The following is a 14686-nucleotide window of genomic DNA, read 5'->3' on the forward strand; positions in this document are numbered from 1 at the left end:
TTTCAGATAAATACATAAATTAATTTTCAGCAATATTTATTACATCTGTACAAAATGAAATTTTGAATAAACAACCAATCTTCAAATTTTAAAATATACGAGAAGGCACGTTTCTCAGTTTCATTCTACTTCTGTTCGTCAGTTTGGAATTTTACTTACCTGGGACACCAGGAGATGATTTACCTAGTGTGCCCTGTTTTAAAAAAAGAGGCCTGATTCGTAATGGCGTCGGATTCCCTAGAAAACAATTATACATGCATTAGAAAAGGTGCAAGTTTTGGTTGTTTAAAACAAATCTGTTTAGTTTAATGTTTTATTAACAAAAATGACTAACTTTTAGGAAAGGAAAATTTAAAAAATTAACTAGCTCCAGAAACAAACATACTCACTAAATCATCTCATATCTGGAGTCCTCTGTTAAACATTAATCAAAAATATAATTACTTTGAGAAACTTTTACTATTACTTTCTGAGGATTGATCATTCAAGATCGAAGGAGTTGGGACTTTAAACATTTTAATGTTGGACATAGCTTTAAATCTTACTCAATTAAACAATAAGAATTTACCAATGGGGATAATTTTTGTTTGGGAATCACTTTCTTCTTCGTAACTTCCGAGAGAAATGAAAGATGGCTGTTCAGAAAGAGGCTCTGCCGGATGAGCTTTACCGCTTTCGCGGCTACGAATAAAGGAGGGACCTGGATTACTTCTGCAGAGTTTAAAATTTTATTTATATTCCATGATAAAACTAATGCAATTGTGAATGTAGGATCTGCTTACTTACTCTTCCTTATTTTCAACCAACATTTTTTTTGTTGGTTGAGTTTCCAACTCGTCCAACTTTCTTTTCTGTCCCCTTTTTGTTGAATGTTTCATGGGACACTTATCCCCATTTTTGCAACTTCCATTATGTAAGTAATCTGGACAAACTAATGTGTGTGTCTTCTTGCACTATAATGTGAAATTTTATATTATGAACCAACATAAAACAACAAACCAACTTTAGTGTTTGTAATGAACTAAAAAACATTATCCTGAAATCTAACTTTCTAATTGTTAAGAATTTCTTCCTAAAATTAAGAAAAAACAACATGACAATGCATTTTGTTCATATTTAAAAACATCTGGAATCACATTGTCAAAACTTTATTTTGAGAATGAAAAATACTTACATTTTTTTTTATCTAAAATTCCATAGATATCATACCTTTTGACCTACTGGACAGTAACCCCGTAAAAAATCTTTGCAAACTTCTGCTTTTCGATTAACTTTAACATGGCGATAGGGACAGTTATCGCTATTGCAACGGCCCTGCAGATAAAAAGAGCAAACCGGCATCTTTTCGGGAGCAACTTTATGTGAAAATGGACAATCCACAACTTTACAAGTACCCCTCAAAAATCTAAATAAAGCAAAACTGTTAATATGCAAAGCATATATAATGATAATATAATCAGAATTGATCAATACCTTGTACAAACTGCAATCTTATCTGCATCATGTTTATATGGACATAGTTCACCTTTGTTGCATCTACCAAACCGATTATAAAACATACAGTACAAGTTGTTTTTAGAATGGGACTTTTTTTGATCAACAGCTAACATATGATATATGCTTCGATTAACCACACGACTATATATGAAATTATTTAAAATCACCAATCAGTATTTTTTAAATTTGGAATTCTAAAAATTTTATGAATATAAAAATAAAATACAAACTTCACAAAAGTTCTGGCTTGAGATGATGATGTTTTTGTCAGTATACCAGGTTTAGTTTGAATGTAAGTATCTCCACCCAAATCTATTCGCTTGAGATTTTTCCTTAGAGTTGTGACTTGGGATTCTAAAAAATGTATAATTAATATAATTATTAACAAATATTCAAAATTTATACAAAGCTGTACAGGCACTCCTCACTTAAGAACAGAACTCTGTTGTTATGACTAGGTTGTTGGCTTATTGATCAATAAACAAGGAGCTTAATCATTTTTTTGGATAAAGAAAAAGTCTGAAAGGAAACTCCAACTTGATAACAGAAAACACAAATACAATCAACAAAAATTACAAAAATAATGTACAAAAAAGAATTATTAAAGTTTTTATCAAAAACAAGTATTTAGAAGCTGAAACAATGCTTAATTTCAAGGCTTTTTTGTGTATGTAGGACCTTTTGGGCGTTTTTTCTATATAAGTGCTGTTTTACCCACATTGAAGGTCTGTTCTGAATGGTAACCTCATTTATCAATAATTTCATCAACTGGTTGGCAAATTTTTGTTTCTATGCCCATGCTTACTATTTCTCTGATTATATAGATTGAATCTCTGACAAAACTATTGAAATCATCCATGCCTTGCCATAACTATTTTTGCCATTCTTCGCTTTCCTGCACCTTCAAAATCTCAAAAGATATTGTGTGCCTTGACTTAAATTATTAAAAGATCCATCTCCATCCTTTTTCATATCTGATCGTCAAACCAGATCACCAGTAATTTCTTCATTTCATTTAATGAGGCCTTTCCATTGCCTATTTATTATGGCTTCAAATCCTGTTGATCACTGTCTCTTTCGCCCTATCTTTATCCTTCAAGATCATGAAAAAAGTTGAACGTGCCAGCTACAAGACACATGCTGCCATTAACTTTTTTACCAGATTCATAATCATTTATGATCTCATTTCCAGATCAACAGCTCCATTGATTCTTGGCATTTCCTCCAGGTGAAATCATGTTCTCCTTTTTATTGATATCTAGTACTATGAGGTGCATGATAAAATACAAATTTATAAACAAACTGAGTCTTGGATATTACAAACATTTTGTGTAGTGAATACTAACTGACAAAACTAGGAAATGAGACTGAACTTGTAAGATTAAGAATGGGAATTCTCCATGTTAGAGTGCTGGTCATAAGTCTGCATGGTTGTTAAAACAGATAAGTTGTTAAGTGAGGAGTAACCGCATGTCAAAATATTATTACCTATATGAGAAGGTTGAATAGGAAGTCTTTTTAACACTTTTCCAGAATGATCCATTCTGTATCTGATTCCACATATTAATAGTGTTTGATGTTTTGCTTCTGGTAAAGTTGCATTTCATCAATAAACTTATATAATTAAAAAAAATTATTAAAAGTCAATTTTCTTACGATTTCTTGACACTGGTTTATTTTGTGATGATTTACAGGCTCTCGACAATTTTGTCTTTGATACATTATACAACAGACCTCCTATCATTACCATTCTTGATTTCAGAAGCGGATTCTTCTTCACTTGTTGTGCACTATTAATATTTTAAATTTAAAAAATTAATCATATTTACAATATTTACAGATTATTGAATTACTAATAATCATTAATTGGTATTCTTGTAATTATGAACAAAAATTTTAAATACACATAATACAACAGAATCCTGATTAACAGAGGTTCATTTTTTGACAAATCTGTAAGTACTTTTTTTTATACTATAATTCCTAAATGCTTTGCATAAATAAATACCTATGAAAGGAAGGAACAACCATAAAACAAAAAACTTGAAAAGACTTTTTAAAGAAAGTTTAAAATGATCTGTTTATGTTACCTTGTATCTAACTTCAATGTGAAACAAACCATTTATATGTAACTATAATACAGTCGACCCCCCTATAAGATCATAGATACGTTCCATTTTTTTAGGAATCCGATTTCTTACAAGTCGTTCCAATCACAGCCCGACACGTGTAAAGTTTACGGACTACGGCTGATTGAAAGGTTTTCTTCCATAAAATTAATCGATTCTAGACTAATCCGACTCAACATTTCCAAAACACATATATATTTTTTGGAAATAATCCGTATAAACTACGCTATAAACAAAAAATTGTAGGATTACTTACTATTTGACATCGCCATTGCTAAAGCTTGTTTTCGTTGCGAAGCAGCACACCAAACCACGACCGATTTCTGATAATTTATTTTTCTGCGAAAACTTCGTTGAACTTCGGAGACATCATTAATATAAATAATTTTAATCGCCGTTGAATAAGAAATGTTTCTTTCACAAGAAATGTATAAAATTACAGTACTGTATTAGACTTACGGTACCTAATTTACATACTGTACAGATGATAGTTAGCGTAAAAATCTCCGTAGCGTGGCGCCACGCTAGACGGCGGAAATTATATATTTAATTATAACAAAGTTACAATAAGTTAATATATAATTATATATACAGTACCTAATTTATATATAATTAATATAGAATTATATGTACAGTACCTAATTTATATATAATTTATATAATACTGTCCAGACGATAGAAATCTCTCCGTAGCGTGGCGCTACAGACGGCGGGAAAGTAGTTCGGCTGCCCGATGACGTTTTAACGTAATTATAGGGGTTTTTTTACTATTTTTTACGGATACCGTCACAATTTTTTCGCAGTTTTATAGGAATCGTAATTATTGGGACCGTAATTATAGGGGGTCGACTGTAATACATTTTTATTGTTAAAACTACTGCACATATATTAGCTGTGTAATAAATATTGTAAAGAATGTCATTTTTATATAAGATTAAATTCAATAAGATATGAAAAAGGGAGCTTAAAGTGATATCATATAAATCAGTTATATTTGTAATTTTAAATCCAAAATGACCATGGCTATTTATTTCATCTAAGTTTTCAGTTATCCAAACAAGCATCAGTTCACATTATTTTGGATATATCAGGGTTCTATTGAACTTGAATTTTTACAAAATTCAAAAAATTAAATATATTTTATTTTACACAATTTATTAAAATCAAAGTTATACCTTAATTTTGACCAAAATACAATCAAAAGTGTTTCACAAAATACTTACATTTTACCAGTATATTTCCTCCTCCTAGATGCTAAGAATTGTTTCCTCAACTTTTTAGAATGCAAAGTATTTCTTTTAATATAATTTTTATGTACATTGTAATAAGGATTTCTCCAATGACGATTAATCCAGCTCAATGACTTTGGATGTTTTCCTAAATGTGATTAAAATTAGAATTCTAAATTATCAAATAAAAACTTTATTAAATTTAAATTTACCTGAAACTCTTGGCTGATTTCTATACACTAATTTCCATGGTGAAGATACATAATTTCTCTTCTGATATGTCATATTTTTTTTCTGTTTTCCTTTTAAAGTTTGTTTCCAATTAATGCTATTTATTTTATCTGGTGTCTTATTAACAACCTTATATTTGGTCTTTAGAATTGCTTTCTTACTTCTACTATTAAATGATTTGTTTAACATATACAATTTATTAGAATTCCCTAGCAAATTGTTCTTCTCTGGCATCTTGTTTTGTACATTTTGTAACAGTTTATTAGCAGTAACTGACATAGTATTTGTCTCAGGCAGCATAGTGGGAGTATTCATTTGTAATCTATTCGTACCACCTGCTTGTATCTTACTAGTTTGTGGTAAATTATTTGGCAGTTTAATTTCAAATAATCTGTTACTATTAATTGGTAAATTTTTCTTCTCGGACAGTTTCGGTATGGCTTTTATTTGTAATAATCTATTAGTAGATTTTGTGACAGAAATATTTGGTAATTCTTTTGTATCATTCTTGAACACTTTCACTTTATCAGAAGGATAACCAACAGAAATAGATTTTGATTGATCTTGAATTGTTACTATTATTGGTGAACACTGAATTAGATCCTGAAGTTTGGATGATTTGTATTCAGACTTGACAACAGATGATACCTGCTGGTTTGTCTTGGACATTAGTGTTTTCTGTTCAACAGAACTTCTGTTAGGCAATGCAAATGTTCTTTTTGACAGGGAATTATAAATAGTCCTATCTATTTTGTAAGGATTTGTGTTTATTTTTAAAATTCCACTATGTGCATGACCCTTATTATTTTGCAATTTGTTCACTTGAAGATTAGGATTTCTTCTAAAATTACTAGGATGTGTATTACTGGTAAAAAGTTTTGAAAATTTTCCTGATTGTCTGTATTGAGTATTGGCAGCTTGAGATTTATGATTATCTATTAATCCTGAAATAACAAATTTTTCATTAATAATCAAAAATTAATACAGAACATTGAAGTTATTAACAGGAATGCACTGCTTAACAAGAGATCCCATAAGATTATTATAAAACCAAAAAATTTGTAATTGCCATCACATGACACAATGTAGCTACACCACAGGTTATGTAAAAGTATATATAATGTCCAAAAATTTTATGGAATTAAGCATTTCAGAAAATTTCTAAACATTAAATACTATAATGTATTGTCTCATTATAAATGCACTACAAATATAATTTTACAATAAAACCAGTTTTAAATACTTGAAAGAGCTTATTTTACTGTATCTTTTCTTTGTTTAGATATATAAATACTTATCACAGTGTTATATATAGCTTACATATTATACAACATAACAATTGTCGTCAAGTATACACTATAAATGTCCACTTAAGGAATGTATCCCAGTCATTAAGCATGCATACCTGTAGTGAAAATAATGACAATTCTCTGTGTCACTTTTAAATAATTAATCAAAAAATCATAATAGAAATTAAAAGAACATATTAACAACAGCTATTGTTTAATGTACATTCAAAGAACAGTTAGTTGTTTCTCTAAATATATAATAATTTAAGGAGCAGAGATTCTGAAAAATAATATAGAATTATATAGCACTGGTTAAAAAATAAGAAAAACAGGATGCATTTAAAGTTGTTAGTAGCTTCCTGGAATGAGTTTGACATCTATTTAAAGTTGACTATAAAAATCTATTTATAACTTTTCAAAGTTAAAATTTGTTCAATTTCAACTTTTCTTCAATTTGCATGCATTAGAAAACTAAAAAATTAAATTTTTTACACTTAACATTCAGTTAAAATCGTTCATAAATACAAGTCCTCACTTAATATTTTTTTGTTATATGTTGAGGAAAGAATGAAAAGATACAAGTACATTTGTAATCATTTACAATTATCATGGCTGAATTTTCTTTATAAGCAGTAAAATCGATTCTAAGAAGTTAAAAATAAATGTTGAAGATTACAAACACAATCCAATTAGAATAGTATTAACCAAATTATTTGTTGTTTCTATCAATTAACCTACGGTAAAATTAGTTTTTGCATTATATGTTGTTTTGCTTAAGATTGCATTTTCCAAAAACCTATCAATAATGGGTTCTTGGGAAATTATACATATATGTAATTATTTATATTTAACTTTTCTACAATTCTTTTATTAACAAAAAACAGAATATTGTTTGGTACTAAACAGATGTAACTGTTTATGGTTCATAAATGATGACTTTTCCGTACAATTAATTGAAATGTTATAATAAAAAAATTTCTTAACATGAATAACTATTGAAATTAATAAAATTAATTGTATCAAACATTAAACTTTTTGGTATTCATCTGTTAAAATCCCACATGGTTCTGAGGTCGTGCCATGTGCTCTGCTGCATTGCTCAGAGAAACAGGAGAGCCTGAGTGGTGACTAAATCAATTAATTATGTTTTATGCAAATCAAAGACTGAATTAAGTTTTATTTTGACTTAATATTTAAATATATTTTAGTTTACACAATTAGAATATTTGCTTAAGAAGTTAAATTTATCATGCAGTGTTTAATATTATGTGACAATATCAGATAAGGCGATGATGTGTGAATCTGTGTCGAAGGGACAGTTTGTGGAGAATTGATTATTCAATCAATTTTAGGAATTTATGTCTGAAATTGATGATTTTTTTTTGTGTTCTACACAAACCTGGTATATGTTTTAGGCAAAAAAATAAACTAAATTGGTATACTGATCAATCAAAATTGAGATCATTTTTAATGAAAAATAGGTTTCATAATCATTTATCATTGTTAAATAATAGTAGCCAAAGAAATTACTTCAAAATAAAGAAAATTATCACAGTAAGTTATTTTCCTATAAATTTTAATTCAAGGAATATTAATAGATGTAACATAATCAAATTATTTCCTTATATTATTTAGAAAAATCATTTCATTAAATGTCAAATAATATTGAATGATGAATTTCTGAAAACACCATTTCAAGTCTGACACACTTTTTACATTTGTGTTATTTGTACTATTCTAGAAAAAAATCATTTTGTTAAATTTGAATTTTTGAATAGCATGGTATTTTGTCTTCTCCAAAAAGTTTCTTTTCTTTCCTTTATTTTTGATAAAATTGAAATAAATGTGAATTTTGATTTCTTGAAATGCATGATATTTTGTCTATCATGAATTTCTATGGTCAGATGCATACTGTTGGAAGAGATGCGAGATGCAACACACCACTTGATGCTTTAACAATGAGTATCAACTTTAATTTTATGTTATTTGTTTTTTAATAACAAATTATGATTTTATTTTTGTAATATTTTTTGACATTAACAAAAACATTGTGAACTTATTAACTAATTATGCTGAAAATTTTCACAAAATCTGGCAGTTGATTTTTATTTTAAAAAATTAAGACAATAAAGTTAATTTTTTATCTGATATTATTATTATAAATGTTTAAAACTGTAAGAACTTTAAAACTATAATATTATGTACTTTATAGTAATGTGATAATATGAAGATATAAGAAGCTTCATAATCACTCTTATTCCTGTTACATTGAAAAACTTAAAATGCTGCAGTCATGAACTGTGAAGAGCAATATAAGGATCCATTTATAACTGTGAGGCCCAGGATTTAAAATACTGTAGCTGAGAACTGAATAATTTCTATTCATTTCAAACTAAAACGATTTTTTTAAAGTTACGGTTAACTCAAAAAGGAAAAAACAACCGACAAATTTTCTCATAAAAATCGCTCATAAAAACTCCTTTCCCACCACAATACTTCCCTGTAGAAGATGAGTTAACTGTTGTGTCATATTTAGTCATTTCACCCACCATTGGTCAAAGAAGATCATCACCTATGACGTACAGGGAGAGATCTCGAGAAGATATCCCCCCATATAAAAGAAACTGTGAAACCACCGACGGGGGGACAAGTTTTCCTGAACTGTGAGTGTGAATCGCCTGCCTCTCGTCGCCACCGTCTTCTAAAGACTTTGATTACGACTTGAACTCAAACTATAGTTATGAGCCCAGGATTCGGACTCCGAGATTGTCCTGAACCCTTCAACTTCTACAACTCGAGGTATTTATGCTACTCGCGATGATATGTAAGCTCTCTCTCGAATATTCCAAACTCGCGGTTAGGGTCGCGACAAATGAACTATACGGATTGAAATTCCCGAAGCAAGGGATCTGTACCTTCGACTCCGTAAATAATTAAGTATGTATAAATGTACGGAATAACCAGAATAAACGGGTATTTTGTTAACGAACTTGGATTGGTGTGCGTTTCTTCCGACATTTTCCACTCCATCCTGAACCCGAAGTCCTTGACGAGATCGCTCGTGATAAATTCCCCATCCATCCGCATATCTATCCGCGATAACTTGATAGATTGGTGTCAGACAGGTGAAAGAATCTAACGATCCTTTCTCCTAAACCCTTTTTCCCCATCCTTTAGACAAGCGAGACCGGACCTCAAGGTCTTGAGTCGAGTAAGTGGTAGGAGAGGAACATCCTCGTAACCATCCTACCCCCGATTAGTCTCACATAACCATAAACTAGTAAGACTTTACAAAATCTGAATAAGGATTTAATATGAAATCAATTAGAGCACATAAACTATTATAATCAACAATATAATATTAGTTAATACATTAAAAATAATAAATATTTTAGAAAATTCTGGTCTATTTCTTTTAACACAAATTTTCATATAATCTATAATACAAAAGAAATTGTTCAGTATGTTCATCACTACCATCACCTTTTATCAAAATAAATAGTTAGAACAGAACAGATAAACAGAAATAAAAATGATTAAGACAATCGGGAAGAGTAAATTGCCAATCTTGCTTCCAAAGATTGCCAGACATAATTTTCTGTGTGCAGTAATAGAGTTGTTAGTGTTATCCCAAGCAACTGCCTATATATTTTAACTGTGTTCTAGTTTGCCTGCCTCTGTTGCCATTTATAGAATTGGATAGTTATAAAAACAGAAATTTGATGACAGGATACTATTAACTGGCTGTTATTCTAGTGAAAGTCACTATGAGTTAACAGCAATTGGTTTTGGTAAGATGTCAACTCTGAATGAGAGGTTTTCCCCACCCACAGAATTGTAGACCCCCTGTACAAGCAAAAAAGTCAAAAGAACCATACCTGTATACATGACCCTTTGCAAGATATTTGCCTCCAAAGGTGTTTTAACTACGTACCAATCAGTATACTCCTATTCACCATGCTCTGCATTCTGTACGTAGTCATGCGCTTCGGCGTGAACACCTTAGCATCCGTTATATGTGGAATACTTGATGTTATATAGTTTTAGGGTGTGTGAGGCTTGCCCCTGCATTCCCTAAAACTATATAACGTCAAGTATTCCACAAACAGTCAAGCAGACCACTTAAAGCCAGCATAGTCGTGCTAGTCGTGCATGCTAAATAGTTAAACAAGACAGTCGAGAGATAGCCCCCAAAATCACATCATGCATAATGTGATTTTTGGAAGGGCTATATCTCACACAGAATCACACGTAGAGGTATTTCTTTCACTCCCACGGGTACAATCTATAGCTCCAATAATGTCTCAACCATCTCATGTAATTGTACCATTGGTTTGTTTTTATAAGTCTCCAAAGTATAACAGCATTTTGCAGTTTAAAAAAAAAAAAAGTAATTAGCTTTATAAATAATACAAAAAGCCCTCCTGAGCTAAAATCTTATCAATCATTTATATAATCTAATTGACATTGTAAATGGCAAATTTAATAATAGAATAATGAAATTCCGCGTAATTTAAATAGTAGAATGTTTTCGCGAATAAAATGACGTAACTATATGAAATAGACAGAAAAACATCTGAAATCGAACAATTTTTAAACACGAGAAAGTGATTTAAAATGGAGGTCAAATGAGATCACACCCAAAATAACGAAAATGGAAGAATATTTCACTTACTTGATAAATATTGGATTTCGTTTATTAGTTTCTGATTCTCCATTTTGCCGGACATTATTAAAAATTTCGGTTAAATTATAATTTGTTTCGTTTCCGAATTACTTTAAACTGAAACCGTCTTCGCAATGTCGAAATACGTCACATGCATCGTCACACAACCAAACGTTAGTCATACGAGATTACGTCAGTCGAAAGGTGACAAAATATAATGACAATTTTAATATTTGAAATATGTTTAAAATCAAAATTATTTTCCTAATGAAATATAATAATTTAAGATTTATCTATTTTAAAATAATATTAAAAATTTATAATTGTTTTTAATTTATATTCTTCCGCAAGGTGGCGAGATATAACTTGAAATATGGAATTTAAACTTCTATTTTTTTTTTTTTTACAAACACATAAAAAAAATTATGACAATATGTAAAAGCATAAGAAGAATTATAATTATCATTTTTTAATACTATTTATTCTGTTTTGTTAGGTTCGGCAACCGAGCACTATGGGACAACCAGGTGGTGAAGATCGGGGTCTAACATATCCGTGTCGGACCATCCTTAAAAATTGCGATCAAACTCGAATTTGGTGCTGTTCCGTTAAAATCGGCCCACGCGAATGACAAACTAAAGAAAACAATGAAAATCAACACACATAAAGTGTACTCTTTTACGTCAATTTGACGTCATTTTTTACATTGTTTATTGTAAAACCGAAGAGGCGACGTTAAAGTGTACACTTTTTGGATAAAACGAACAGAGCTAACGATTGGCTATGTTAATTGTGACACAAAAAAAAGAAATGATTAGTAAGTTAGAACCACTCTTGACGCAGAGTATTGTCTTCATTTTGCCACCTATATTGGATTGGATCGATGGAATAAGGCAACGTAATACAAGGCAAAGGGAGGGATAATTTCTATGAGAAATTGATCGTGTGTGAAGAAAATCTAAAAATATGCACCAAGCACGTCGATCAGGCGCAAATCGGTGTTCAGTGGTTTTTTTTATGTGAATACTGGTACTCAGTGGCGTAGCGTGGGTGTCAGACGCCCGGGGCGGAGGAAAATTTCACTGTTCCTTTATTTAGGTATCTCAATTTAAAAGACTAAAATTCAGTTTCGTCACAGAATAAGTAATGCAAAATTCCGTGCTAGTGTTGCCACCTTTTTAAAATCGCCGACCCTGACCGCAGGTGAGGTTTGTTCGAACAGAAGTTCCTGACTCATGCGTATATCATTTTGTAATGAAGAATAATTTGCAGTGCATGCTGGTTCTAAATCAGTTAAGGTTAGCGACTAGGGAGACTTGGGTAGGAGTAACGCAAGTAATGTAGATGACTTAGCCCTATTGGATATTGGAGGTAGAGCCGGCCCTACCATAGGGCAAACGGAGCAGCCGCTCCAGGCGCTAAGTCTTAGGGGGCGCCTCAGTGATAAAAAAATTAAAGGGTATAAATTAGGGGCAACGAAGAAAGGCGCCATAATAGGATTTCGCTCCATCCTAAAACTTGCCTCGGGCCGGCACTGATTGGAGGTGTATATGAGTACGAATGAATCGTACAAGCAAAAAGAAATAAAATAAAATAAAATAAAGGTCGACAGGTCGCGCAAGATATCCCAGGACGGCGAGTCGGATGGTAACACTATTCCCACTATTCCGTGCTCATTTGAATCGGTCCGAATCGTAGGTGCACGAAAATATGAAATAAAATGGTTCAAATTCTTACAAGATATTATTATTATTTATTGTCAAATTTTGCCGCCCCCTAAAAAGTGCCGCCCGGGGCGGGCCGCCCCTGCCGCTCCCCCCCTACGCTACGCTATTGCTGGTACTGTACATCTACCTTCGGAAGGATAAAATGCTGCCTTTACCGCTTCATATATACGACTCCTAAATTACAGTTATCAAGAATATATGCTCAAATTTTTATTTTAAATTTGATTAAAATAGAAGCGTTGAAGAGCATGGGCGTATTTTGGAAAGGTAGAGGGGATCTACTTTCTTTAATATTTAATTTCATTTTTTCTGATGCAATTTCAGTGATTAAGAAATAAATAAATTCGGATTTAAAGTGATTTTCAAGTTAAAACATTGGTAGAAAAATTAATAAAATAGAGTTTTATGAGTATCGGAATAGTAAAAACTATAGTAAAAAAAGCTGAAAGAGACTCTTAGTCGACTTTCCTGGCATTCGAACAGAAGGTTAACGTGACCAAGGAAGAAGTCCGATAATTTTCAAGTTTACTAAGATATAAAATTTAAAATATACTTACTACCTTAGTTAAAAACACTAACAAGACATTCGCACAAAGTTAAACTGTTACGAGATTTTATTTTAAAATAATTCTTATATAGTTATATTATTAATTATTATTAAAAGATAGAAGGCTTAATTTTCAGAGTCGAGATGAGTTTCTAAAAACTTGTAAATACCAATAAGAGTGAAATTTTCATTATGTCTAATAACACTCCAGATATGAAACATGACCCCGTCTAGCTCCCCATCTTTAATTCAGTAGCATCAATGCCCATATTTAAAAATAATCCTACCGAATTTCAACATTTTTGGTACATCCAGTCCTAAGGTATAATACAAAATAAACACACAAACCAGCAAACACAGATTAACATTATTCTAGCCGCTGTAACTATACTTTCCGTGTTATATAACAGTATTTGTCTTGATAACATTTATCATAATTATATAAAAATTATTACTTCAATAAATATTTTCAAAATGATATATGCAAGATGATAAATATTGTTTCCATTATTACAAAATATATTTTATTCCCTGTAAAGGTTTCATATATAAGAAATAATAGTAAGCGTACGTAACGTGGTCCCATGGTGTAATGGTTAGCACTCTGGACTCTGAATCCAGTGATCCGAGTTCAAATCTCGGTGGGGCCTTGTGTTCATTTTTTCGTTATTTTTTTTAATGATTTTTTAGGTGAATAAAATTGTGATAAATATTATCGCTTTAAGTTAAACCTATATTCAATCAGTGCTGTAAAATTTTTGTTTTATAGCACTGATTAAATAAGTTCACAAAGCTACCTTAACCCAGTTACTTTAGTCAAGTAAAACAAATGGTTTAAATTATTTTTAAAAAAGTAAATAAAATTTAAAAAGTTATGAAATTTCATAACTTTCGTTATACATTTTCATATTGTTTCTGTTATAATAACATTTCTGTTTTGAGCTGTTATACGTAATATCTTCTCAGTTGTACGTTAAGAAATATGGCGTCCCTAGTCCTCAAAATTATATTATCACTAATTTGCACTGAATGATTCTATTTTATAATTTTAATTCTACAATAATTGTATTTTTAATTTTTTAAATGTCTGAATGCACTGCTATTGGAAACCCGTCGTTAGCACTCAATTCATGCAAAATACAGGGTGTTTATAAATGAATGGTGCGGTTTTAAAAATTAATAATAAATCTATTTATTACCTTATATGGACAAACCTTACAGCATAAGCAGCGGCAACTGCTCAAGTTTTTATGCGCTACCCGCTCTTCGTCTTGTCATGCACTGCAGACCATCACGGAGGACATGCTACACAGCGTATTGGAAGAATTTGATTACCGTGTAGATGTGTGTCGTGTGACCATGGGTGCACAT

The 14686-nt window shown here is 30.9% G+C and overlaps 1 protein-coding gene and 1 non-coding gene across 2 annotated transcripts; one reads left to right on the forward strand and one right to left on the reverse strand.

Annotated features, from left to right (window-relative positions):
- LOC111617897 lies at positions 1-11212 on the reverse strand. The gene is made up of 11 exons (XM_023359247.1): positions 11051-11212; positions 5068-6030; positions 4850-5003; positions 3154-3287; positions 2986-3084; positions 1728-1851; positions 1474-1638; positions 1210-1405; positions 787-953; positions 569-711; positions 1-237 (listed from the first exon to the last, which is right to left on the reverse strand). Exons 1-11 carry the CDS (start codon positions 11103-11105, stop codon positions 152-154), a joined length of 2286 nt encoding a protein of 761 aa, XP_023215015.1. The 5' UTR covers positions 11106-11212; the 3' UTR covers positions 1-151.
- Positions 11213-13893: 2681 nt separating this feature from the next.
- Trnaq-cug lies at positions 13894-13965 on the forward strand. Its single transcript has one exon. It is a non-coding gene; the product is annotated as a tRNA-Gln (tRNA).
- The last annotated feature ends 721 nt before the right edge of the window (positions 13966-14686 follow it).

Source organism: Centruroides sculpturatus, unplaced genomic scaffold, assembly GCF_000671375.1.
Source record: "Centruroides sculpturatus isolate CEXI.00-Female unplaced genomic scaffold, Cexi_2.0 scaffold215, whole genome shotgun sequence".
Taxonomy (NCBI): Eukaryota; Metazoa; Arthropoda; class Arachnida; order Scorpiones; family Buthidae; genus Centruroides; species Centruroides sculpturatus.

Bases quoted from the DNA above. Each gene is read 5' to 3' on its own strand.
- LOC111617897 (XM_023359247.1), bottom strand. From the start codon at position 11,105: ATGTCCGGCAAAATGGAGAATCAGAAACTAATAAACGAAATCCAATAT. The intron at 5,004-5,067 runs GTAAATTTAAAT...AATCACATTTAG, and splicing joins AAATCAGCCAAGAGTTTCAG to GAAAACATCCAAAGTCATTG. The intron at 3,288-4,849 runs GTAAGTATTTTG...AAATATTAATAG, and splicing joins AGGAAATATACTGGTAAAAT to TGCACAACAAGTGAAGAAGA.